This window comes from Pristiophorus japonicus, unplaced genomic scaffold (assembly GCF_044704955.1).
Source record: "Pristiophorus japonicus isolate sPriJap1 unplaced genomic scaffold, sPriJap1.hap1 HAP1_SCAFFOLD_118, whole genome shotgun sequence".
NCBI lineage: Eukaryota > Metazoa > Chordata > Chondrichthyes > Pristiophoridae > Pristiophorus > Pristiophorus japonicus.
This window is the reverse complement of record NW_027250842.1, coordinates 630,133-653,771: the sequence shown is the minus strand read 5'-3', so window position 1 is coordinate 653,771 and position 23,639 is coordinate 630,133. Positions and strand designations below refer to the sequence as shown.

General features: G+C 49.3%; 1 protein-coding gene across 6 annotated transcripts in view; it reads right to left on the bottom strand.

Moving 5' to 3' along the window:
• Nucleotides 1–23,639, bottom strand: part of LOC139242033 (autism susceptibility gene 2 protein-like) — a 162,013-nt gene that overhangs the window by 101,655 nt on the left and 36,719 nt on the right. For 5 of the 6 annotated variants that reach the window (XM_070870167.1, XM_070870166.1, XM_070870164.1 and 2 more), the window contains exon 2: nucleotides 7,553–7,726. The exons of the other annotated variant lie outside the window; for it this stretch is intronic. In XM_070870167.1, the coding sequence (XP_070726268.1) occupies nucleotides 7,553–7,726 (174 nt within the window). The remainder of the gene's footprint in view (nucleotides 1–7,552; nucleotides 7,727–23,639) is intronic. 6 annotated transcript variants of the gene reach the window in all.

The following is a 23,639-nucleotide window of genomic DNA, read 5'->3' as shown; positions in this document are numbered from 1 at the left end:
GGTCACGACTGTACTGTCGGGAACGCAGCAGGTCATTTGTGCACAGCAAGCTCCACATAATAGTGGTGAATTAAATAACCGGATCATCTGCTTTAGGTGTTGTTTGAGGGATAAAGGTCAGGCAGGACACTGGGGAGAATTCCCCTTCATCGTCTTCCAACAGTGGCCCTTGAATCACATTAGGAAAGAGGCGTAGCCTTCATTTAACGTCGCATGCAAAAGATGACATCTCCGACAGAGCGGCGCTCCCTTAGGGGAGGGAGACAGAGAGAGAGAGAGAGAGAGAGAGAGAGAGAGAGAGAGAGAGAGAGAGAGAGAGAGAGACGCAGAGAGAGAGAGAGAGAGACGCAGAGAGAGAGAGAGAGACGCAGAGAGAGAGAGAGAGAGACGCAGAGAGAGAGAGAGAGAGAGACGCAGAGAGAGAGAGAGAGAGACGCAGAGAGAGAGAGAGAGACGCAGAGAGAGAGAGAGAGACGCAGAGAGAGAGAGAGAGACGCAGAGAGAGAGAGAGAGACGCAGAGAGAGAGAGAGAGACGCAGAGAGAGAGAGAGAGAGAGAGACGCAGAGAGAGAGAGAGAGACGCAGAGAGAGAGAGAGAGACGCAGAGAGAGAGAGAGAGACGCAGAGAGAGAGAGAGAGACGCAGAGAGAGAGAGAGAGACGCAGAGAGAGAGAGAGCGAGACACACAGAGAGCGAGACACAGAGACACACACAGAGACACACACAGAGACACACACAGAGACACACACAGAGACACACACAGAGACACACACAGAGACACACACAGAGACAGAGAGACACACACACACACAGAGACACACACACACACACAGACACACACACACACAGAGACACACACACAGAGACACACACACACACAGAGACACACACACACACAGAGACACACACACACAGAGACACACACACACAGAGACACACACACACACAGAGACACACACACACAGAGACACACACAGAGAATCAGTGCACAGAACAGAAGCAAATTCCACCCACAGAAAAACATGCACCATTTATAGACGGTAATCTAATCTAAGTTAAGATACCAGTTATAAATGGTTCAACCTTTTCTCCCCCAGGTTAAATCACATAAGTTGATTAGATTATAGGGCCGAACTCCCTCCTGAACAGCAGTCATAAAATGCACATTCATCTATAATCTGTTTTAAAAAAAATTAATCTGAGATATTCCCAACAAACCTTACTTTCTGCTGTCGCTCATCCAGGTCAACTTGGCCAGATTTAGAATGGAACTTGTCCATGTAAACAAGTCACGCTGTAATGACACTCTCCAACCAGTGGTGATGCTGTAGCGTGTCTGTTTCGCAACTCCGAGCCAGTCGGCTGATGCCAGAGAGACTCCTCTGCTCCCTGCATTTTGCAACTGAACTCGGAGCGATGTCGGATGCAAGTGTTGTGTAAAGACACCAGGTAGACTTTGAAATGGAGACCGTATTGTGTGTGCATGCCTTGGCCTAATTATACCCCGCCCTCCAACCCACTGCACTGAAGATTACATTTGTTCTTGCAACGGCACAGGAGAGGGCGTCGACTAGGCAGAGAAACATATACAATCTTCAATATACTTCGTCAGTCAAGGCAGGTCGCGACTACAAAAACCTGTTGCATTTATATAGCGTCATTAACAACTCAAAGCCCTTCACGAACGTAAATCAGTTAAAAGAACATCGGCAGAGTCACGTAAGGAAATATTCGGACAGGCGACGAAAAGCTCGGTCAAAGAGGTAGGTTTTAAGGAGCATCTTAAAAAGGAGGCGCGAGAGAGACGGAGGGGTTTAGGGAGGAAATGCCAGAGTTTAGGGCCCAGGCAGCTGAAGGCACGGCCACAAATGGCGGAGCGATGGAAATTGGGGAGGTGCAAGAGGCCAGGATTGGAGAAGCGCAGAGATCTCGGTGAGGTTTACAGATCGAGAGGAGGTTGCAGAGATGGAAGGGGTGGCGAGGCCACGGAGGGACACTTGAACACAAGGATACCATCACAGCCCCAGGACATCGCTGCAGGAGTTTCTCAGGACAGTGTCCTAGGCCCAACCATCTTCAGCTGCTTCATCAATGACCTTCCCTCCATCATAAGGTCAGAAATGGGGATGTTCGCTGATGACTGCACAATGTTCAGTGCCATTCGCAACTCCTTAGATAACGAAACAGTCCGTGCCCGCATCTTCATCGGCAGTCCCTCGGAATCTAGGAAGACTTGCTTCCACTCCCAAAGTGAGTTCTTAGGTGACTGAACAGTCCAATACGAGAGCCACAGACCCCGTCACAGGTGGAACAGACATTCGTCGAGGGAAGGGGTGGGTGGGGCTGGTTTGCCGCACGCTCCTTCCGCTGCCTGCGCTTGGCCTCTTCATGCTCTTTGCGTTGAGACTCGAAGAGCTCAACGCCCTCCCAGATGCACTTTCTCCACCGCGGGCGGTCTTCAGCCAGGGTCTCCCAGGTGTCAGTGGTGATGTCGCACTTTACCAAGGAGGCTTGGAGGGTGTCCTTGTAACGCTTCCACTGCCCACCTTTGGCTCGTTTACCATGAAGGAAGCTACACATAAAGCATTTGCTTAGGGAATCTCGTATCTGGCATGCGAAATGTGTGGCCTACCCAGCGAAGCTGATCGAGTGCGGTCAGTGCTTCAATGCTGGGGATGTTAGCCTGGACGAGGATACTGATGTTGGTGCGCCTGCCCTCCCAGGGGATTTTTGCAGGATCTTGCGGAGACATCGTTGGTGGTAATTCTCAAACAGCTTGAGGTGCCTTCTATACATCGTCCATGCCTCAGATCCATATAGGAGGGCGGGTATTACTGCAGCCCTGTAGACCATGAGCTTGGTGGTAGATTTGAGGGCCTGGTGTTCACAGCAAGACTTGGACAACATTCAGGCTTGGGCTGATAAGTGGCAAGGAACATTCGCACCACACAAGTGCCAGGCAATGACCATCTCCAACAAGCGAGAGTCTAACCACCGCCCTTTGACATTCAATGGCATTACCATCGCCAAATCCCCCACCATCAACATCCTGGGGGTCACCATTGACTGGACCAGCCACATAAATACTGTGGCAACAAGAGCAGGTCAGAGGCTGGGTAGTCTGCGGCGAGTCTCTCACCTCCTGACTCCCCAAAGCCATTGCGTCATCCACAAAGCACAAGTCAGGAGTGTGATGGGATACTCTCCACTTGCCTAGGAGCGCAGCTCCAACAACACTCAAGAAGCTCGACACCATCCAGGACAAAACAGCCCGCTTGATCGGCACCCCATCCACCACCTTAAACATCCCTTCACCACCGGCACACCGTGGCTGCACTGCAGTAACTCGCCAAGACTTCTAAAAAAAAATGAACTAAATGAATGACATTCCACTAAATCCCCTCTGCACCCTCTCCAAAACCTTGACATCCTCCTGAAACGCAGCGCCCAGAATTGAACACAATATTGCAGCTGAGGCCCAACTTGGCGTAAGTTCCTTGCTTTTGTACTCTGTGCCTCTATTATTAAAGCTTTGGATTCCGTTTGCTTTGTGGTTATAAAAACAGCCTTCCCAACTTGTCCCCACTACCTTCAAAGATTCGTGTACATACAGGTTTGTTGCCACCATTACAGAGCCATGTACCCACCAGTACTTAAGGGGTGCCAGCTGTGGCTCAGTGGGCAGCACTTTCTCCTCGGAGTGGCAAGGTTGTGGGTTCAAGTCCCACTCCAGGAACGAGAGCACATAAATCGAGGCCAACACTCCAGTACCGTGCTGAGGGACTGCTGCACTGTCGGAGGTGCCATCTTGCGGATGAGACGTTAAACCGAGGCTCCGCCTGCTCTCTCTGGGTGGATATAAAAGATTCCACGGCACTATTTCGAAGAAGAGCACGGGAGTTCTCCCCGGTGGTCGTGCGGCCAATATTTATCCCTCAATCAACATCACTAAAACGGTTTATCTGGTCATTATCACATTGCTGTTTGTGGGAGCTTGCTGTGCACAAATTGGCTGCCACATTTCTCACATTACAATTGACTACACTCCAAAAAAGTACCTATTTGGCTGTAAAGGGCTTTGGGACGTCTGGTGGTCGTGAAAGGCGCTATATAAATGCAAGTCTTTCTTTCTTATCATCATAGGCAGTCCCTCGTATCGAGGATGACTTGCTGCCACACCAAAAAGGGATGAGTTCACAGGTGTTTCAACGAAGAACCTAGGTCCCGAACTACATCGTGAAGGGTGGAAGATGCCTGTGGGTGGATTTTTTTTAACGTGGGGTGACCGTTGCACACCAGCCACCACACGGGGCTCGACAGAGCTAGGTCTTGGTCCAGGGGCAAGGGTTAACCAGGACGACTGGAGACCAGCTCTGCTGCACGGACCTAGTGCGCGCACATATCGCACACAGTGTGGGCTGGGCCCGTGCTGCCCCTGGGCCCTCGCCTCTTCCACTACGCCAGAGCTCAAAGCACTTTTTGGACAAAGCAAAAGATAGCAAGCTTTGTCGCTCTCGATTTATAACAACAATCACACCATGAAAAGGTCACCCTTCTACCCAAATCAAAATGACATAGCAAGGGTGCGTGCCGGTGTTTTACGCTTCACTCCAGCCTCTTCCCACCCCAACTACATCTCACCCCATCAGCATATTCCTTTCTCCCTCATGTCCCTTAAACACATCCAAGCTATTTGCCTGAATCACTCCGCCAAATCATAGAATCACAGCGCAAGGAGGCTGCCAGTTGGCCCTTCGTACCTGTGCCGGTTTTTCAAAAGAGCTGCCCAACTCGCTCCACTCCCCAGCTTAACCCCACAAATTAGTCCTCTTCGGGTACATGTCCAGTTGCCCTCAAAGTGCCTATGGTCTCTCATTCCACCACACTTTCAGGCAGTGCGTTCCAGATCTTCTTAACCCTCTGTGTGAAGACATTTTTCAATTTCCCTCTAGTCTTTTTGCCAATTATGTTACAGCTAGGACCTCTGGTCACCAACCCATTTGCCAAAGGAAAGTTTCTCCCCTACTTTCTCTATCAAACCCTCAAAATTCTGATTCATCATCGTAGGTAGTCCCTTGGAATCGAGGAGGGCTTGCTTCCACTCCCAAAGTGAGTTCTTTAGACATAGAAACACAGAAAATAGGTGCGGGAGTAGGCCATTCGAGCCTGCACCGCCATTCAATATCATGACTGTCCATTCACCTCAGTACCCCACTCCTGCTTTCTCTCCATGCCCCTTGATCCCGTTAGCCGTAAGGGCCACATCTAACACCGTCTTGAATATATCCAATGAACTGGCATCAACAACTCTCTGTGGTAGAGAATTCCACAGGTTAACAACTCTCTGCGTGAAGAAGTTTCTCCTCATCTCGGTCCTAAATGGCCTACCCCTTATCCTAAAGACTGTGTCCCCTGGCTCTGGACTTCCCCAACATTCAGGAACATTCTTCCCGCATCTAACCTGTCCCGTCCCGTCAGAATCTTATACGTTTCTATGAGATCCCCTCTCATCCTTCTAAACTCCAGTGTATAAAGGCCCAGTTGATGGCTGAACAGTCCGATACGAGAGCCACAGACCCTGTTACAGGTGGGACAGACATTCGTCGGGGGAAGGGGTCGTCGGCGGGGCCGGTTTGCCGCGCGCTCCTTCAGCTGCCTGCGCTTGGCCTCTTCACGCTCTTTGCATTGAGACTCGAAGAGCTCGACGCCCTCCTGGATGGACTTTCTCCACCTCGGGCGGTCTGCGGCCAGGGTCTCCCAGGTGTCAGTGGTGATGTCGCACTTGACCAGCGAGGCTTTGAGAGTGTTCTTATAACGTTTCCGCTGTCCTCCTTTGGCTCGTTTACCATGAAGGAGCTCCGCATACCTATTAGGTCTCCCCTCAACTATCTCTGCTCTGAGGAGAACAATCCCAGCCTCTCCACATAACTGATCTCCCTCATCCCTGGCATCATCCTGCCAAACCTCCTCTCTATCCTCGCCGGAGCTTTGACATCCTTCCCAACGAGTTCCACATTCTCACCGCTCTCTGGGTAAAGAAGTTTCCCTTTTGCATTTATTGGTGACTTATCTTATATTAGTGGCTCCCTAGTTATAAACTCCTCTCCCCCACCCCACACCTTACACAAAAACATAACATAAGAAATAGGAGCAGGTGACGGCCCATTCGGCCCCTCGAGCCTGCTCCACCATTTAATACGATCATGGCTGATCCGATCATGGACTCAGGTCCACTTGCCTGCCCGCTCCCCTTAATCGCTTAATCCCTTATCGGTTAAGAAACTGTCTCTCTCAGTCTTAAATATATTCAATGTCCCAGCTTCTGCAACTCTCCGAGGCAGCAACTTCTACAGATTTGCATCCCTCAGAGAAGAAATTCCTTCACATCTGTTTTAAATGTTCGACCCCGGATTCTAAGATAATGCTCCCGAGTTATAGTCTTCCCCATCAGTGGAAACATCCTCTCTGCATCCACCTTGTCAAGCCCCTTCATCATCTTATATGTTTCAATAAGATCACCTCTCATTCTTCTGAATTCCAATGAGTAGAGGCCCAACCTCCTCAATTTTTCCTCATAAGTCAACCCCCCTCATCTCCGGAATCAACCGAGTGAACCTTCTCTGAACTGCCTCCAGAGCAAGTATATCCTTTCGTAAATATGGAAACCAAAACTGCACGCAGTATTCCAGGTGTGGCCTCATCAATACCCTGTATAACTGTAGCAAGACTTCCCTGCTTTTATACTCCATCCCCTTTGCAATAAAGACCAAGATACCATTGGCCTTCCTGATCACTTGCTGTACTTGCATACTATCCTTTTGTGTTTCATGCACAAGTACCCCCAGGTCCCGCTGTACTGCAGCACTTTGCAATCTTTCTCCATTTAAATAATAACTTGCTCTTTGATTTTTTTTCTGCCAAAGTGCATGACCTCACACTTTCCAACATTATACTCCATCTGACAAATTTTTGCCCACTCACTGAGCCTGTCTGTGTCCTTTTACAGATTTTTTGTGTCCTCCTCACACATTGTTTTTCCTCCCATCTTTGTATCGTCAGTAAACTTGGTTACGTTACACTCAGTCCCTTCTTCCAAGTCGTTAATATAGATTGTAAATAGTTGGGGTCCCAGCACAAATCCCTGTGGCACCCCACTAGTTACTGATTGCCAACCAGAGAATGAACCATTTATCCCGACTCTCTGTTTTCTGTTAGTTAGCGAATCCTCTATCCATGCTAATATATTACCCCCAACTCCGTAAACTTTTATCTTATGCAGTAACCTTTTATGTGGCACCTTGTCAAATGCCTTCTGGAAATCTAAATACACCACATCCACTGGTTCCCCTTTATCCACCCTGTTAATTACATCCTCAAAGAATTCCAGCAAATTCCGCCCCGCTACTTCCCACCCACCCCATAAGGGGTAACATCTTAAGGCTCAAGGAACAAACATCAAAACATAGGACCAGCAGATTCGGAGCAGAGAAGGGGCCTCCTTATTCCTTACTGGTACAAAATGGCAGCTTGGCTCAATTGCTCACACTCTCACCTTTAAGTCGTAAGGTTGTGGGTTCGATCTCCCGTCCAGGATTTGGACCCGTGCTCTAGGCCGACACTCCGCTGCAGTGCTGAAGGGAGTGCTGCACTGCCGGAAGTGCTTTGCGTGAGACGTTAAACCGAGGTCCCATCGGCTGTTCAAGTGGGCGAAAGAGATCCCGCGGTGCTATTGGAAGAAGAGCAAGGAGTTTTTATCTGTGCCCTGACCAGACACGACTGAATCAAACCACCACCAACCAAAACACGTTCACCTTGCTCAAACAGCTTGCTCCCGCTTGTGGGGTCTTGCAAGCAGTGTTGCTGCAATTGCCTATATAACAGGGAGCGCTCTTCAAAGGGTAATTCATCAGTTGAGGATTGTTATGGCATACGTCCAGGACACGAATGGTGCTGTTTGAATGTAATAAATGTGAAGTTATCCACTTTGGTGGCAAAAACAGAAAGGCAGAATATTCTTTGAATGGTGACAGATTAGGAAAAGGGGAGGTGCAACGAGACCTGGATGTCATGGTACATCAGTCATTGAAGGTTGGCATGCAGGTACAGCAGGCGGTGAAGACAGAAAATGGCACGTTGGCCTTCATAGCGAGAGGATTTGAGTATAGGAGCAGGGAGGTCTTACTGCAGTTGTACAGGGCCTTGGTGAGGCCACACCTGGAGTATTGTGTACAGTTTTGGTCTCCTAATCTGAGGAAGGACATTCTTGCTCGAGGGATTGCAACAAAGGTTCACCAGACTGATTCCCGGGATGGCAGGACTGACATATGAAGAAAGACTGGATCGACTAGGCTTTTATTCACTGGAATTTAGAAGAATGAAAGGGGATCTCATAGAAACATAAAATTCTGACGGGATTGGACAGGTTAGATGCAGGAAGAATGTTCCCAATGTTGGGGAAGTCCAGAACCAGGGGTCACAGTCTAAGGATCAGGGGTAAGCCATTTAGGACCGAGATGAGGAGAAACTTCTTCACTCATAATTGTGAACCTGTGGAATTCTCTACCACAGAAAGTTGTTGAGGCCAATTCACTAAATATATTCAAAAGGGAGTTAGATGTGGCCCTTACGGCTAAAGGGATCAAGGGGTATGGAGAGAAGGCAGGAATGGGTTACTGAAGTTGCATGATCAGCCATGATCATATTGAATGTTGGTGCAGGCTCAAAGGGCCGAATGGCCTACTCCTGCACCTATTTTCTATGTTTCTATGTTACTGGGTCAGCCAATGAGTTGAAGGCTGGGCGGGACTTTGTGCAGAACTCTCAGCAATCAGTCTATTTACTTCGTCTATTTAAAAACAGTCTCTGCGGACTGAATGCCTTCAAGCGAGAGCTGGATTTGTTTCTGGCTGCGGAGGCGATCACCTCTTACAGAAGGTAGGTACTGCAGGGAATTAAGGGCCAGAGCAATCTCCTGGACTCGTTTCAATCGCCGAGATGGGTCGGAGAGGAATTTCCCAGGTTTTATTTTTCCCAAATTGGCCTGGGATTTTTAAATTTTTTTTTTGCCTCTCAGATCACGGGGTACAGGTGGAGTGGAGTGTATATGTTGTGATACACAAGATATTGTAATTGTGGTGGACAGGCTCGCTGGACGAGATGGTCTTTACCTGTCCGTCATTGTTCGTATGTTCGTAACTTCAGCAGACAGTCTACTTATAAAGAGTCTACAAACTACAGCAAACAGCGTCTATTTAAAGTGTCTCTACAAACTACAGCAAACTCGCAACTGAAACTACAGCAAAGTCTCCCGTTAAAAGTAGGGTTATAGCTCTAGCAAAATGCAGTGAGTGGAGGCAAACGAGGCAAAGGTGGGCAGAGGAAACGTAACAAGGACACCCTCAAAGCCTCCCTGATAAAGTGCAACATCCCCACCAACACCTGGGAGTCCCTGGCCAAAGACCGCCCTAAGAAACATACAAAATAGGTGCAAGAGTAGGCCATTCGGCCCTTCGAGCCTGCACCACCACTCGATAAGCTCATGGCTGATCATTCACCTCAGTACCCCATTCCTGCTTTCTCTCCATACCCCTTGATCCCTTTAGCCGTAAGGGCCACATCTAACTCCCTTTTGAATATATCCAACGAACTGGCCTCAACAACTCTCTGCGGTAGGGAATTCCACAGGTTCACAATTCTCTGGGTGAAGATGTTCCTCCTCATCTCGGTCCTAAATGGCTTACCCCTTATCCTAAGACTGTGTCCCCTGGTTCTGGACTTGCCCAACATCAGGAACAATCTACCCGCATCTAACCTGTCCATTTCCTCAGAATCGTGTATGTTTCTATGAGATCCCCTCTCATTCTTCTAAACTCCAATGTATAAAGGCCCAGTTGATCCAGTCTCTCCTCATATGTCAGTCCATGCCAGGAATCAGTCTGGTGAACCTTCGCTGCACTCCCTCAATAGCAAGAACGTCCTTCCTCAGATTAGGAGACCAAAACTGAATACAATATTCCAGGTGAGGACTCACCAAGGCCCTGTACAACTGCAGCAAGACCTCCCTGCTCCTATACTCAAATCCCCTCGCTATGAAGGCCAACATACCATTTGCCTTCTTTAGCGCCTACTGTACCTATATGCCAACTTTCAATGACTGATGAACCATGACACCCAGGTCTCGTTGCACCTCCCCTTTTCCTAACCTGTCACCATTCAGATAATAATCTGCCTTCCTGTTTTTGTCACCAAAGTGGATAACCTCACATTTAGCCACATTATACTGCATCTGCCATGCATTTGCCCACTCACCTAACCTGTCCAAGTCACCCTGCAGCCTCTTAGTGTCCCCCTCACAGCTCACACCACCACCCAGTTTAGTGTCATCTGCAAACTTGAAGATATTACACTCAATTCCTTCATCCAAATCACTGATGTATATTGTAAAGAGCTGGGGTCCCAGCACTGAGTCCTGCGGCACTCCACTTGTCACTGCCTGCCATTCTGAAAAGGACCTGTTAATTCCGACTCTCTGCTTCCTGTCTGCCAACCAGTTCTCTATCCACGTCAGTATATTACCCCCAATATCATATGCTTTAATTTTGCACACTAATCTCTTGTGTGGGACCTTGTCAATAGCCTTTTGAAAGTCCAAATACACCACATCCACTGGTTCTCCCTTGTACACTCTACTAGGTACATTCTCAAAAAATGCCAGAAGATTTGTCAAAGCATGATTTCCCTTTCATAAATCCATGCTGACTTGGACCGATCCTGTCACTGCTTTCCAAATGCGCTGCTATTTCATCCTTAATAATTGATTCCAACATTTTCCCCATTACTGATGTCAGGCTAACCGGTCTATAATTACCCGTTTTCTCTCTCCCTCCCTTTTTAAAAAGTGCTGTTACATTAGCTACCCTCCAGTCCATAGGAACTGATCCAGAGTCGATATACTGTTGAAAAATGATCACCAATGCATCCACTATTTCTAGGGCCACTTCCTTAAGTACTCTGGGATGCAGACTATCAGGCCCCAGGGATTTATCAGCCTTCAATTTCCCGAACACAACATCCCGCTTAATAAGGATATCCTTCAGTTCCTCCTTCTCACTGGACCCTCGGTCCCCTCGTACTTTCGGAAGATTATTTGTGTCTTCCTTCGTGAAGACAGAACCAAAGTATTTGTTCAATTGGTCTGCCATTTCTTTGTTCCCCATTATAAATTCACCTGAACCCGACTGCAAGGGACCTACGTTTGTCTTCACTAATCTTTTTCTCTTCACATATCTATAGAAGCTTTTGCAGTCAGTTTTTATGTTCCCGGCAAGCTGCTTCTCGTACTTTACTTTCCCCCTCCTAATTAAACCCTTTGTCCTCCTCTACTCAATTCTGAATTGGAGGAAGTGCATCCGGGAGGGGGCTGAGCACCTCGAGTCTCGTCGCCGAGAGCATGCAGAAAACAAGCGCAAGCAGTGGAAGGAGCGTGCGGCAAACCAGTCCCACCCTCCCCTTCCCTCAACGACTATCTATCCCACCTGTGACAAGGACTGTGGTTCTCATATTGGGCTGTTCAGCCACCTAAGGACTCACTTTTAGAGTGGAAGCATGTCTTCCTCGATTCCGAGGGACTGCCTATGATGATTATTGTCGATTTGAACACGGAAACGGGGGAGCCTTCTGGAATTGGCTGGGAATGTTCAGTTGAAGGATCGGAGGCAGTAACATTCTACCACTCCGACGCCCGAAACTCAGTAAACCGGTTTTACACGGAGAGCTTGAACCCTGCAATGCAGTTGCAGCCTTCAATTCGTGGTGCTGGATCTATGTGGAGTTTCGTGAAAGTCTGCGTTTTTTTTTTAAACCTACCTCTTGTGACAGTGAGAGGTGGCAGCTGACAGTATGCCTTAGGGTTAGAGTTAGTGTTTTAAGCACATGGCAAGACCATCTCAAAAGGGCTCTTGAGATGCTGTGATGTGTTTCTCTGGTCTTAAAGGGTACCAGGAGATGAGGGACTTCAGTTACATGGAGAGACTGGAGAAGCTGGGGTTGCTGTTCTTAGAGCAGATTTGATAGAGGCGTTCAAAATAAACCTTCACAGATAAATGTGAGATAGTACATTTTAGAAACATAGAACATAGAAACATAGAAAATAGCTGCAAGTAATCAGGAAGGTCAATGGAATGCTGGCCTTTACAAGCACATAATAGGAGGCCGCCATACGACCCCTCGAGCCTGCTCCGCCATTTAGTACGATCATGGCTGATCCGTTCATGGACTCAGCTCCACTTCCCTGTCTGCTCCCCATAACTCCTTATTCCCTGATCGGTTAGTGCAAGGGAAGTCCTGCTACAACTGCACAGGGTATTGGTGAGGCCACACCTGGAGTACTGCGTGCAGTTTTGGTCTCCGGATTTAAGGAGGGATATACTTGGAGGCTGTTCAGAGAAGGTTCACGGGGTTGATTCCTGAGATGAAGGGGTTGTCTTATGAAGAAAGGTTCAGCAGGTTGGGCCTATACTCCTTGGAATTTAGAAGAATGAGAGGTGATCTTATTGAAACGTATAAACTTGTGAGGGGGCTTGACAAGGTGGATGCAGAGAGGATGTTTCCCCTCGTGGGGGAATCTAGAACTAGGGGGCATAGTTTCAGAATAAGGGGTCGCCCATTTAAAACAAAATGAGGGAGAATTTCTTCTGAGGGTCATGACTCTGTGGAATTCTCTGCCCCAGAGAGCTGTGGGGGCTGGGTCTTTGAATATATTTAAGGTGGAGATAGACAGATGTATGAATGAAGGGAGTCAAGGGTTATGGGGAGCGGGCAGGGAAGTGGAGTTGAGGCCAAGATCAGAGCAGCCATCGTCAACAGTCACTCGGAATCGAGGAAGACTTGCTTCCACTCTAAAAGTGAGTCCTTAGGTGGCTGAACAGCCCAATATGAGAACCACAGTCCCTGTCACATGTGGGACAGACAGTGGTTGAGGGAAGGGGAGGGTGGGACTGGTTTGCCGCACGCTCCTTCCGCTGCCTGCGCTTGGTTTCTGCACGCTCTCGGCGATGAGACTCGAGGTGCTCAGCGCCCTCCCGGATGCACTCCCTCCACTTAGGGCGGACTGGTCTTTGGCCAGGGACTCCCAGGTGTCAGTGGGATGCTGCACTTTATCAGGGAGGGCTTTGACGGTGTCCTTGTAACGTTCCCTCTACCCACCTTTGGCTCGTTTGCCGTGAAGGAGTTCTGAGTAGAGCACTTACTTTGGGAGTCTCGTGTCTGGCATGCGGACAGTGTGGCCTGCCCAGCGGAGCTGATCAAGTGTGGTCAGTGCTTCGATGCTGGGGAGGTTGGCCTGGTCGAGGACGCTAATGTTGGTGCGTCTGTCCTCCCAGGGGATTTGTAGGATCTTGCGAAGACATCATTGGTGGTGTTTCTCCAGGGACTTGAGATGCCTGTTGTACATGGTCCACGTCTCGGAGCCATTCAGGATGGCAGGTATTACTACAGCCCTGTAGACCATGAGCTTGGTGGCAGTTTTGAGGACCATGATCTTATTGAATGGCGGAGCAGGCTTGAGGGGCCAGATGGCCTGCTCCTGCTCCTATTTATGTTCTTATCTGGAATGCACCGCCTGAAGGGGAGGTGAAATCAGATTCAATAGTAACTTACAAAAGGGATTCGGATAAATACTTGGAAGGAGAAAAAAACTGCAGGGCTGTGGGGAAAGGGCAGGGGAGTGGGATTAACTGGATCGCTCTTTCAAAGAGCCGGCACAGGCATGATGGTCCAAATGGATACCTTCTGTCACTATCCTTCTATGATTAACTGGGACTGTTGTGTCTGCAGTAGGGCCATGTGCAACCCTCAAGCCTCAATAACCAGGCCCCTTGTAGCTCAGTCCCAGCTGCACTCCGGGGCCGTACCGAGGGAGCGCCGCACCGGCGGAGGGGGGCGTACCGAGGGAGCGCCGCACTGGCGGAGGGGGGCGTACCGAGGGAGCGCCGCATTGTCCGGAGAGAACGTCTTTCAGACGAGGCGTTAAATCGGGGGCTCTCGTCTACTCTCTCAAGTGGACGTAAAAGATCTCACGGCACTATTTCGAAAAGTAGTTCTCCCATGGTGTCTGGGGCAATATTTATCCCTCAACCAACATCACTTTAAAAATAAACATTTGGTCATTTATCACATTGCTCTATGTTGGGGCTTGCTGTGTGCAAATTTGGCCGTTGCATTTCCTACATTACAGCAGTGAGAACCCTTGAAAAGTACTTCATTGGCTGTAAAGTGCTGTGCAACATCCTGAAGTCGTGGAAAACACGAACGAAATCATAGAATGGCACTCGAGCCTGTGCCGGCTCTGTGAAAGAGCGATCGAATTAACCCCCCCACTCACCTGCTCTTTCCCCATCGCCCTGAAAATTTCTCCTTCAGACATTTATCCAATTCCTGCTCAAAGTTATGATTGAATCTGCTTCCACTGCCCTTTCAGGCAGCGCGTTCTAGATCATAACTCGCTGAATAAATATAACACCCATCTTCCCCCACTGGCTTTTTGGCAATTACCTCAAACCCGTGTCCTCTGGTTACCCTCCCGCCAGCCAGTGCAAACAGTTTCTCCCGATCTACTCCATCAAAACCCCAGCTTGTCCAGTCTCTCCATGTAACTGAAGTCCCTCATCCCTGGTAAATGCATGTCTTGATTTTTAAGTTGCTAGTTTAGCCTATTTGAATTTCAAAAAGACTTAGATTTAGATAGCACCTTTCACGAACACCGGACATCTCAAAAGCTTTACAGCCAAGGAAGAACTTTTCTGGAATGTAGTCACTGTTATAATATGGGAAATGAGCCTATTACAGGGCCCAGAAGAGGCGAGGGCCCAGGGGCAGCACGGGCCAGCCCACACTGCGATGTGTGCGCACGCTAGGTCTGTGCAGCAGAGCTGGTCTCCAGTCGTCCTGGTTAAGCCTTGCCACTGGACCAAGACCTCGCTCTGTCAAGCCCGTGTGGTGGCTGGTGTGCAACGGTCACCCCACGTTAAAAAAAATCCACGCACAGGCATCTTCCACCCCCTCAATTGGAGTTCAGGACTGGAACATCGGATCCTTCATTGAAATATCTGTGAATTCTTGTGGAAGCAAGTCATCCTCGTTCGAGGGACCACCTATGATGATGGGATGGGAAATGAAGCAGCCAATTTGCACAGAGCAAGCTCCCACAGCAACGTTATGTTGATTGAGGAATAAATATTGGTACACGGTCCATGTCTCCGAGCCAGGCAGGAGTGGGGGTATTACTATTAAGTCACTGGAGAAATACCACCAACGATGTCTCCGCAAGATGCTACAAATCCCCTGGGAGGACAGACGCACCAACGTTAGCGTCCTTGACCAGGCCCAACATCCCCAGCATTGAAGCACTGACCGTACTCGACCAGCTCCGCTGGGCAGGGCCACATTGTCCGCATGCCCGACACGAGACTCCCAAAGCAAGCGCTCTACTCAGAACTCCTTCACAGCAAACGAGCCAAAGGTGGGCAGAGGAAACGTTACAGGGTCACCCTCAAAGTTTCCCTGATAATGTGCAACATCCCTACTGACACCTGGGAGTCCAAAGACTGCCCTAAGTGGAGGAAGTGCATCCGGGAGGGCGCTGAGCACCTCGAGTCTCATCGCCAAGAGCATGCAGAAAGCAAGCGTAGGCAGCGGAAGGAGCGTGCGGTAAACCAGTCCCACCCTCCCCTTCCCTCAACGACTATCTGTCCCACCTATGACAGGGACTGTGGTTCTCGTATTGGACTGTTCAGCCACCTAAAGACTCACTTTTAGAGTGGAAGCAAGTCTTCCTCGATTCCAAGGGACTGCCCATGATGAAATATTGGCCAGAAAACTGGGGATAACTCCCCCTGCTCTTTTTCGAAATAGTGCAATGGGATCTTTTACACCCACCTGAGAGCAGACGGGACCTCGGTTCATCGTCTCATCCGAAAGACGGCCCCTCCGACAGCAATGCGGCGCTCCCTTGGTACTGCCCACCCGACAGTGCGGCGCTCCCTCAGTAACGCCCCTCCGACAGTGCAGCGCGCCCCTCAGCACTGCACTGGGAGTGTCAGCCTAGATTTGTGCACTCAGATCCCTGGAGTAGGACTTGAACCCACAACCTTCGGACTCAGAGGCACAGCTGACACTGGCTGAAGCTTGGAGCTTAGCAAAACTTCATGGCCTGGAGCTTTGCACAGCAGATGCCGGAAAGTGCAGATGGAGAAACTACGAACTCGGAGGCCATAAATATAAGATAGTCGTTAATAAATCTAAAGGGAATTCAGGAGAAACAACTTTACGCAGAGAGCGGTGAGCATGTGGAACTCGCTGCCACAGGGAGTGGTTGAGGCGATTGGTATAGATGCATTCAAGGGGAAGCTAGATACAACTTGTATTTAAATAGCGCCTTTAACGCAAGCCCAAGGCGCTTCACAGGAATAATACGAGATAAAAAATTTGACACCGAGCCGCATACGTAGAAATTAGCGCAGGTTGGTCAAAGAGGTCGGTTTTAAGGAGTGTTTTGGAGGAAAGAGAGGTTGAGAGGCAGAGAGGTTTAGGGAGGGAGTTTCAGAGCTTGGGGCCCAGGCAACAGAAGGCACGGCCGCTGATAGTTGACCGATTGTAATCAGGGATGGTCAGGAGGGCAGAATTAGAGAAAAAGGAGGATATGTTGAGGTTAGAAGATGGGTAGGAGAAGGCTTGTGTGGCGCATAAACCCCGGCACGGATCTGTGGGGCCAAATGGCCTGTTTCAGTGCTGTAAGTACTATGTAATATGAAGAGTTGTTGCGTCGGTAGCATATGAGGAGTAGGCCATTCGGCCCCTCGAGCCTGCTCCGCCATACAATGAGATCACGGCTGATCTTCTACCTCAACTCCACTTTCCTGCCCGATCCCCATAATATCCAAAAATCTAGCGATCTCTGCCTTGCATGTACTCAAAGACTGAGCCTCCACAGCCCTCTGGGGCAGAGAATTCCAAAGATTCACCACCCTGAGTGAAGAAGTTTCTCCTCATCTCAGTCCGAAATGGCCGACCTCTTATTCTGAGACTGTGACCCCTGGTTCGAGACTCCCCAGCCAGAGGAAACACCCTCCCTGCATAGAAACACAGAAAATATGTGCAGGAGCAGGCCATTCGGTCCTTTGAGCCTGCACCACCATTCAATATGATCATGGCTGATCATTCACCTCAAGTACCCCTTTCCTGCTTTCTCTCCATACCCCTTGATCCCTTTAGCCGTAAGGGCCACATCTAACTCCCTTTTGAATATATCTAATGAACTGGCCTCAACCACTCTCTGCGGTAGAGAATTCCACAGGTTCACCACTCTCTGGATAAGAAGTTTCTCCTCATCTCAGTCCTAAATGGCTTACCCCTTATCCTTAAGACTGTGACCCCTGGTTCTGGACTTCCCCAGTATCGACCCGGTCTAGCCCTGTAAGAATTTTAGATGATCAAATGAGATCACATCTCACTCTTCTAAACTGTAGAGAATATAGATCCCCCACCCCCTCCCAGGCTGTACTCACCCCTTTGCATCCCTCCCCAAAGACCAGAAGCTCGGATGCCACCTGCTGTAAACAACAGCCACGCAGTTGTTTTGACATTGGTGTCTCCACGGCACTGTGTGGTCAGCAGCCTGTCTGTCAGCCTGCCCGTTCGCCTGTGCGAAGAGGCCATGTTGAGGCCCGGCAGCAACAGCCGGCGGAGACACAATACAGTCTGCGCAGGGCAGACGCGGCAGCAGCAGTCCACTTGGGCTGGGAGCGAGCCATACAGAGCCACACCCTTGGAGTACAGAGGAGGAGAGAGCAGATAAATGAGTGGCTGGAGAGACAGGTGCAGGAACGAGGGCTCGAGATTCCAGAGGCATTGGGAGCGGTTCCATAGAAACATAGAAAATCGGAGCAGTAGTAGGCCATTCAACCCTTCGAGCCTGCACCGCCATTCACTATGATCATGGCTGATCCTCTATCTCAACACCATATTCCAGCTTTTTCCCCATACCCCTTGATGCCTTTTGTTTCTAGAAATCGATCTATCTCCCTCTTAAATATATTCAGTGACTTGGCCTCCACAGCCTCCTGTGGTAGAGAATTCCACAGGTTCACCACCCTCTGGGTGAAAACATTTCTCATCTCGGTCCGAAATTTCCTACCCCGTATCCTGAGACTGTGACCCCTTGTTCTAGACTTCCCAGCCAGGGGAAACATCCTCCCCACATCCAGTCTGTCCAACCCAGTCAGAATGTTACATGTTTCAATGAGATCCCCGCTCATTCTTCTAAACTCTAGTGAATACAGGCCTCGTCGACCCAATCTCTCCTCATACGACAGTCCTGCCATCCCAGGAATCAGTCTGGTGAACCTTCGCTGCACTCCCTTTACGGTAAGTATATCCTTTCTTAGGTAACTCCATACAATACTCCAGGTGCGGTCTCACCAAGACCCTGTACAACTGTAGTAAGACATTCTTGCTCCTGAACTCAATTCCTCTTGCAATGAAGGCCAATATGACATTTGCCTTGCTAACTGCTTGCTGCATTTGCAGGTTTGCTTTCAATGACACGTGTACAAGGACACCCAGGTCCCCGTCACCGGGGGAGGTGGGACCTGTACAAGCCTGACGGGTTGCGCTTCAACTGGGGCAGAACAAATGTGCTCACGGAGAGGTTTGCTGGTGCTATTGGGGAGGGTTTAAGCTAGCTTAGCAAGGGGGTGGGAACCAGAGAATAGATTCAGTAAGGAGAGAAGCAAAGCTGGAATTGGAAGGCGATAAATTAGTAAGAGAGTTTGGAAGGTAAGGGAAACAAAGGCTAGAGAGATGATGACCAACAAAGGGTTTTGGCAGTGCTTAATGGCATATACTTCAATGCAAGGAATCTAGTGATTAAGGCAAATGAGCTGAGGGCACAGATAGATACAGCTATTACTGAAACATGGCTGCAAGGGCAGGTATGTCAGCTCAATATTCCTGGTTACAGGGTTTTCAGATGAGATAGAGGAATAAAAAGCAATATTGGTTAGAAACATAAAAATTAGGTGCAGGAGTAGGCCATTCGGCCCTTCGAGCCTGCACCACCATTCAATAAGATCATGGCTGATCATTCACCTCAGTACCCCATTCCTGCTTTCTCTCCATACCCTTTGATCCCTTTAGCCGTAAGGGCCACATCTAACTCCCTTTTGAATATATCTAACAAACTGGCCTCAACAACTTTCTGTGGTAAAGAATTCCACAGGTTCACAATTCTCTGGGTGAAGAAGTTTCTCCTCATCTCAGTCCTAAATGGCTTACCCCTTATCCTTAGACTGTGACCCCTGGTTCTGGACTTCCAACATCAGGAACATTCTTCCTGCATCTAACCTGCCCAATCCAGTCAGAATTTTATATGTTTCTACGAGATCCCCTCTCATCCTTCTGGAGGGCACAGAATTCATAAAATGCATTCAGGAGAACTTTTTTAGCCAGTATGTAACAAGCCCAAGAGTAGGGGCGGTTCAGGACTTAGTTTTATTGAATGAAGCTGGGCAGGTGGAAGGGGTATCAGTGGGAGAGCATTTTGGTGGTAGTCATAATTCGGTTAGATTTAACGTAGTTATGGAGGAGGACAAACAGAACAGGAGTGAAAGTTCTCGATTCAGGAAAGGTCAAATTTTACGAAGCTGAAAGTGGACTGGAAACAGCTACTTGAAGGTGAATCAATCTGTGAGCAGGGTAGGCAGTCAAGGAAAAGATAGTGAGGGTCCAGAGCAAATATGTTGCCCACAAAACAAAAAGGGCAAGACTCCTAAATCTAGAGCCCCCTGCATGCCAAGGGGAACAAGGAATTAAAGGGAAGCTTGTGTCATATATGGAGAGCGAAATACTGCAGAAAATCTGGAGGTGAAAGATCAGGGGTGACATTAAAATGGAAATTGGGAAAGCAGAGAGGGGACATGAAAAAATATTGGCAAGTGAAATCAAAGAAAACCCAAAGATGTTTTATAAATACATAAAGAGTAAGAGGATAACTAAAGAAAGAGAAGGGCTTATTAGAGACCAAAATGGAAGCTTGTGCCTGGAGGAGAAAGACGTGGGTATGGTTTTTAATGAATACTTTGCATCTGAATTCACACAGAAATGTATCCCAAGCTGTTGAGAAGGGAAGAAATCGAGGCTCTGACCATTTTTCAATCCTCTCTGGCTCCAGGTGTGGTGCCAGAGGACTGGAGGACTGCTAACATTTGTTTAAAAAGGGAGAAAGGGATAGACCGAGTAATTACCCGCCAGTCAGCCTAACCTTGGTGTTGAGCAAATTGTTGACTAACATACTGAGGAGCGTATAAGATTATGAGGGGGCTTGACAAGGTGGATGAAGAGAGGATGTTTCCACTGATGGGGGAGACTAAAACTAGGGGACATAGTCTTAGAATAAGGGGCCGCCCATTTATAACTGAGATGAGGAGGAATTTCTTTTCTCTGAGGGTTGTAAATCTGTGGAATTTGCTGCCTCAGAGAGCTATGGAAGCTGGGACATTGAATGGATTTAAGACAGAGATAGACAGTTTCTTAACCGATAAGGGAATAAGGGGTTATGGGGAGCGGGCAGGGAAGTGGAGCTGAGTCCATGATCGGATCAGCCATGATCGTATTAAATGGCGGAGCAGGCTCGCGGGGCTGTATGGCCTGCTCCTATTTCTTATGTTCTTTAGAAAGGCACGGATCAAGGGTAGTCAGCAAGGAGTTGTTTAAGGGTTGTGTCTGACCAATTTGATTGAATTAAGAGGTAACAAGGAGGGTTGCAAAGGGAAGTGCGTTGGATGTGGTCCACATGGATTTTAGCAAGGCTTCTGACAAGGTCCCACATGGCAGGCTGGTCATTTTTTTTTATTCCTTCCTGGGATGCGGGGATCGCTCGCAAGGCCGGCATTTATTGCCCATCCCCGATTGCCCTTGAGAAGGTGGTGGTGAGCCCCCACCTTGAACCAGTGCAGTCACGTGTGGCGAAGGTACTCCCACAGTGCTGTTAGGGAGGGAGTTCCAGGATTTTGACCCAGCGACGATAAAGGTGCGGCATAAATGAGTGTTCTCTCTCTCTCGCAGCCTCGAAGTGATGTTCGTTTTATTTTGTAAATGGTGATTGAGCACTGAATCAAACACGGTGTTCAAAGCGATTCGTTGCTCATGTGGATTCAATTAAGAAATGGGTGTGGGCCGTTCCCTTGAAGGCTCTCAGTCAGCCACAAATTGTAATTATGTCATCCAGCACCAACACCCTCCCCTTGGGCTAACCTGCCCGCCTCGGCATGGTGCCACGAGTTGGGAACTATGTGGTCTGACGCCTTCACAACTCTTCCTCCAGCCGGGTTTTTCTTCCCAAAGACACAGCCACTTTTCTTGCATTCTTTATCAGATTCCTTTGGTTATGCCTCCTCCTCTCGCTCGCTTCCTCTTAACGCTCAGCAACAGGAGGCCACGCAGCCCCTCAAGCCTGTTATGCCGTTCAAACAGATCGTGGCCGATCGGTGTTTTAACTCCATCTAGCCAACTCGATTCTGTAATCCGAATTACCCTTGCCTAACAAAAATCGATCAATCGCAGACTCGGCTGCCTCGTGTCCTAACTGGCACCAAGTCCCGCTCACCCATCACCCCCTGTGCTCACTGCCCCGTGTCCTAACTGGCACCGAGTCCCGCTCACCCATCACCCCCTGTGCTCACTGCCCCGTGTCCTAACTGGCACCAAGTCTCGCTCACCCATCACCCCCTGTGCTCACTGCCCCGTGTCCTAACTGGCACCAAGTCTCGCTCACCCATCACCCCCTGTGCTCACTGCCTCGTGTCCTAACTCACACCCAGTCCCACTCACCCATCACCCCCTGTGCTCACTGCCTCGTGTCCTAACTGGCACCGAGTCCCGCTCACCCATCACCCCCTGTGCTCACTGCCCCATGTCCTAACTGGCACCAAGTCTCGCTCACCCATCACCCCCTGTGCTCACTGCCCCGTGTCCTAACTCACACCCAGTCCCACTCACTCATCACCCCCTGTGCTCACTGCCCCGTGTCCTAACTCACACCAAGTCTCGCTCACCCATCACCCCCTGTGCTCACTGCCCCGTGTCCTAACTCACACCTAGTCCCACTCACCCATCACCCCCTGTGCTCGCTGACCCAGTGTCCTAACTCACACCCAGTCCCACTCACCCATCACCCCCTGTGCTCACTGACCCGTGTCCTAACTCACACCCAGTCCCGCTCACCCATCACCCCCTGTGCTCGCTGACCTACATTGGCTTCCAGTTAAGCCAGGGCTCGATTTCAAACTTCTCATCCTTGTTTTCAAATCCCTCCATGGCCTCACCCCTCCCGATCTCTAAACTCCTCCAGCCCCACAACCCCCCAAGATGTCTGCACTCCTCTAATTCTGCCCTCTTGAGCATCCGATTATAAATCGCTCAACCATCTGTGGCCATGCCTTCTGTTGCCTGGGCCCGAAGCTCTGGAACTCCCTCCTAAACCTCTCCGCCTCGCTTTCCCCCTTAAAACCGAGCTCTTTCACCTAGCTTTAGGTCACCTGTGCTAATTTCTACTTATACGGCTTGGAGTCAAATTTTGAAGCTCTTAATACTCCTGTGAAGCACCTTGGACGTTTCACTATGTTAAAGGCGCGATATAAATACATAGAAACATAGAAATTAGGTGGAGTAGGCCTTTCGGCCCTTCGAGCCTGCACCGCCATTCAATGAGATCATGGCTGATCATTCACCTTAGTACCCTTTCCTGCTTTCTCTCCATACCCCTTGATCCCTTTGGCCGTAAGGGCCACATCTAACTCCCTTTTGAACATATCTAACGAACTGGCCTCAACAACTTTCTGTGGTAGAGAATTCCACAGGTTCACAATTCTCTGGGTGAAGAAGTTTCTCCTCATCTCGGTCCTAAATGGCTTACCCCTTATCCTTAGACTGTGACCTCGGTTCTCGAACTCCCCAGCAACGGGAACATTCCTCCTGCCTCTAACCTGTCCAGTCCTGTCAGAATTGTATATGTTTCTATGAGATCCCCTGTCATTCTTCTGAACTTCAGTGGATACAAGCCCAGTTGATCCAGTCTCTCCTCATATGTCAGTCCTGCCATCCCAGGAATCAGTCTGGCGAACCTTCGCTGCACTCCCTCAATAGCAAGAACGTCCTTCCTCAGATTAGGAGACCAAAACTGAACACAATACTCCAGGTGTGGCCTCACCAAGGCCCTGTACAACTGCAGTAAGACCTCCCTGCTCCTATACTCAAATCCCCTCGCTATGAAGGCCAACATGCCATTTGCCTTCTTCACCGCCTGCTGCACCTGCATGCCAAACTTCAATGACTGATGAACCATAACACCAGGTCTCGTTGCACCTCCCCTTTTCCTAATCTGTCACCTTTCAGATAATGTTGTTGACATTTTTCAACTGACCTCAACAGCTTTTTGGGGGGGGGGGGGGGGGGGCGGGAAGTGTTCCAGATTTCCACTACCCTTGGTGCGAAGTGCTTCTTGACATCACCCCTGAATGGCCAATTTTAAGGTCGCGCCCCCCTGTTCTGGACTCCCCTGCCAGAGGAAATGGTTTCTTTCTATCGAC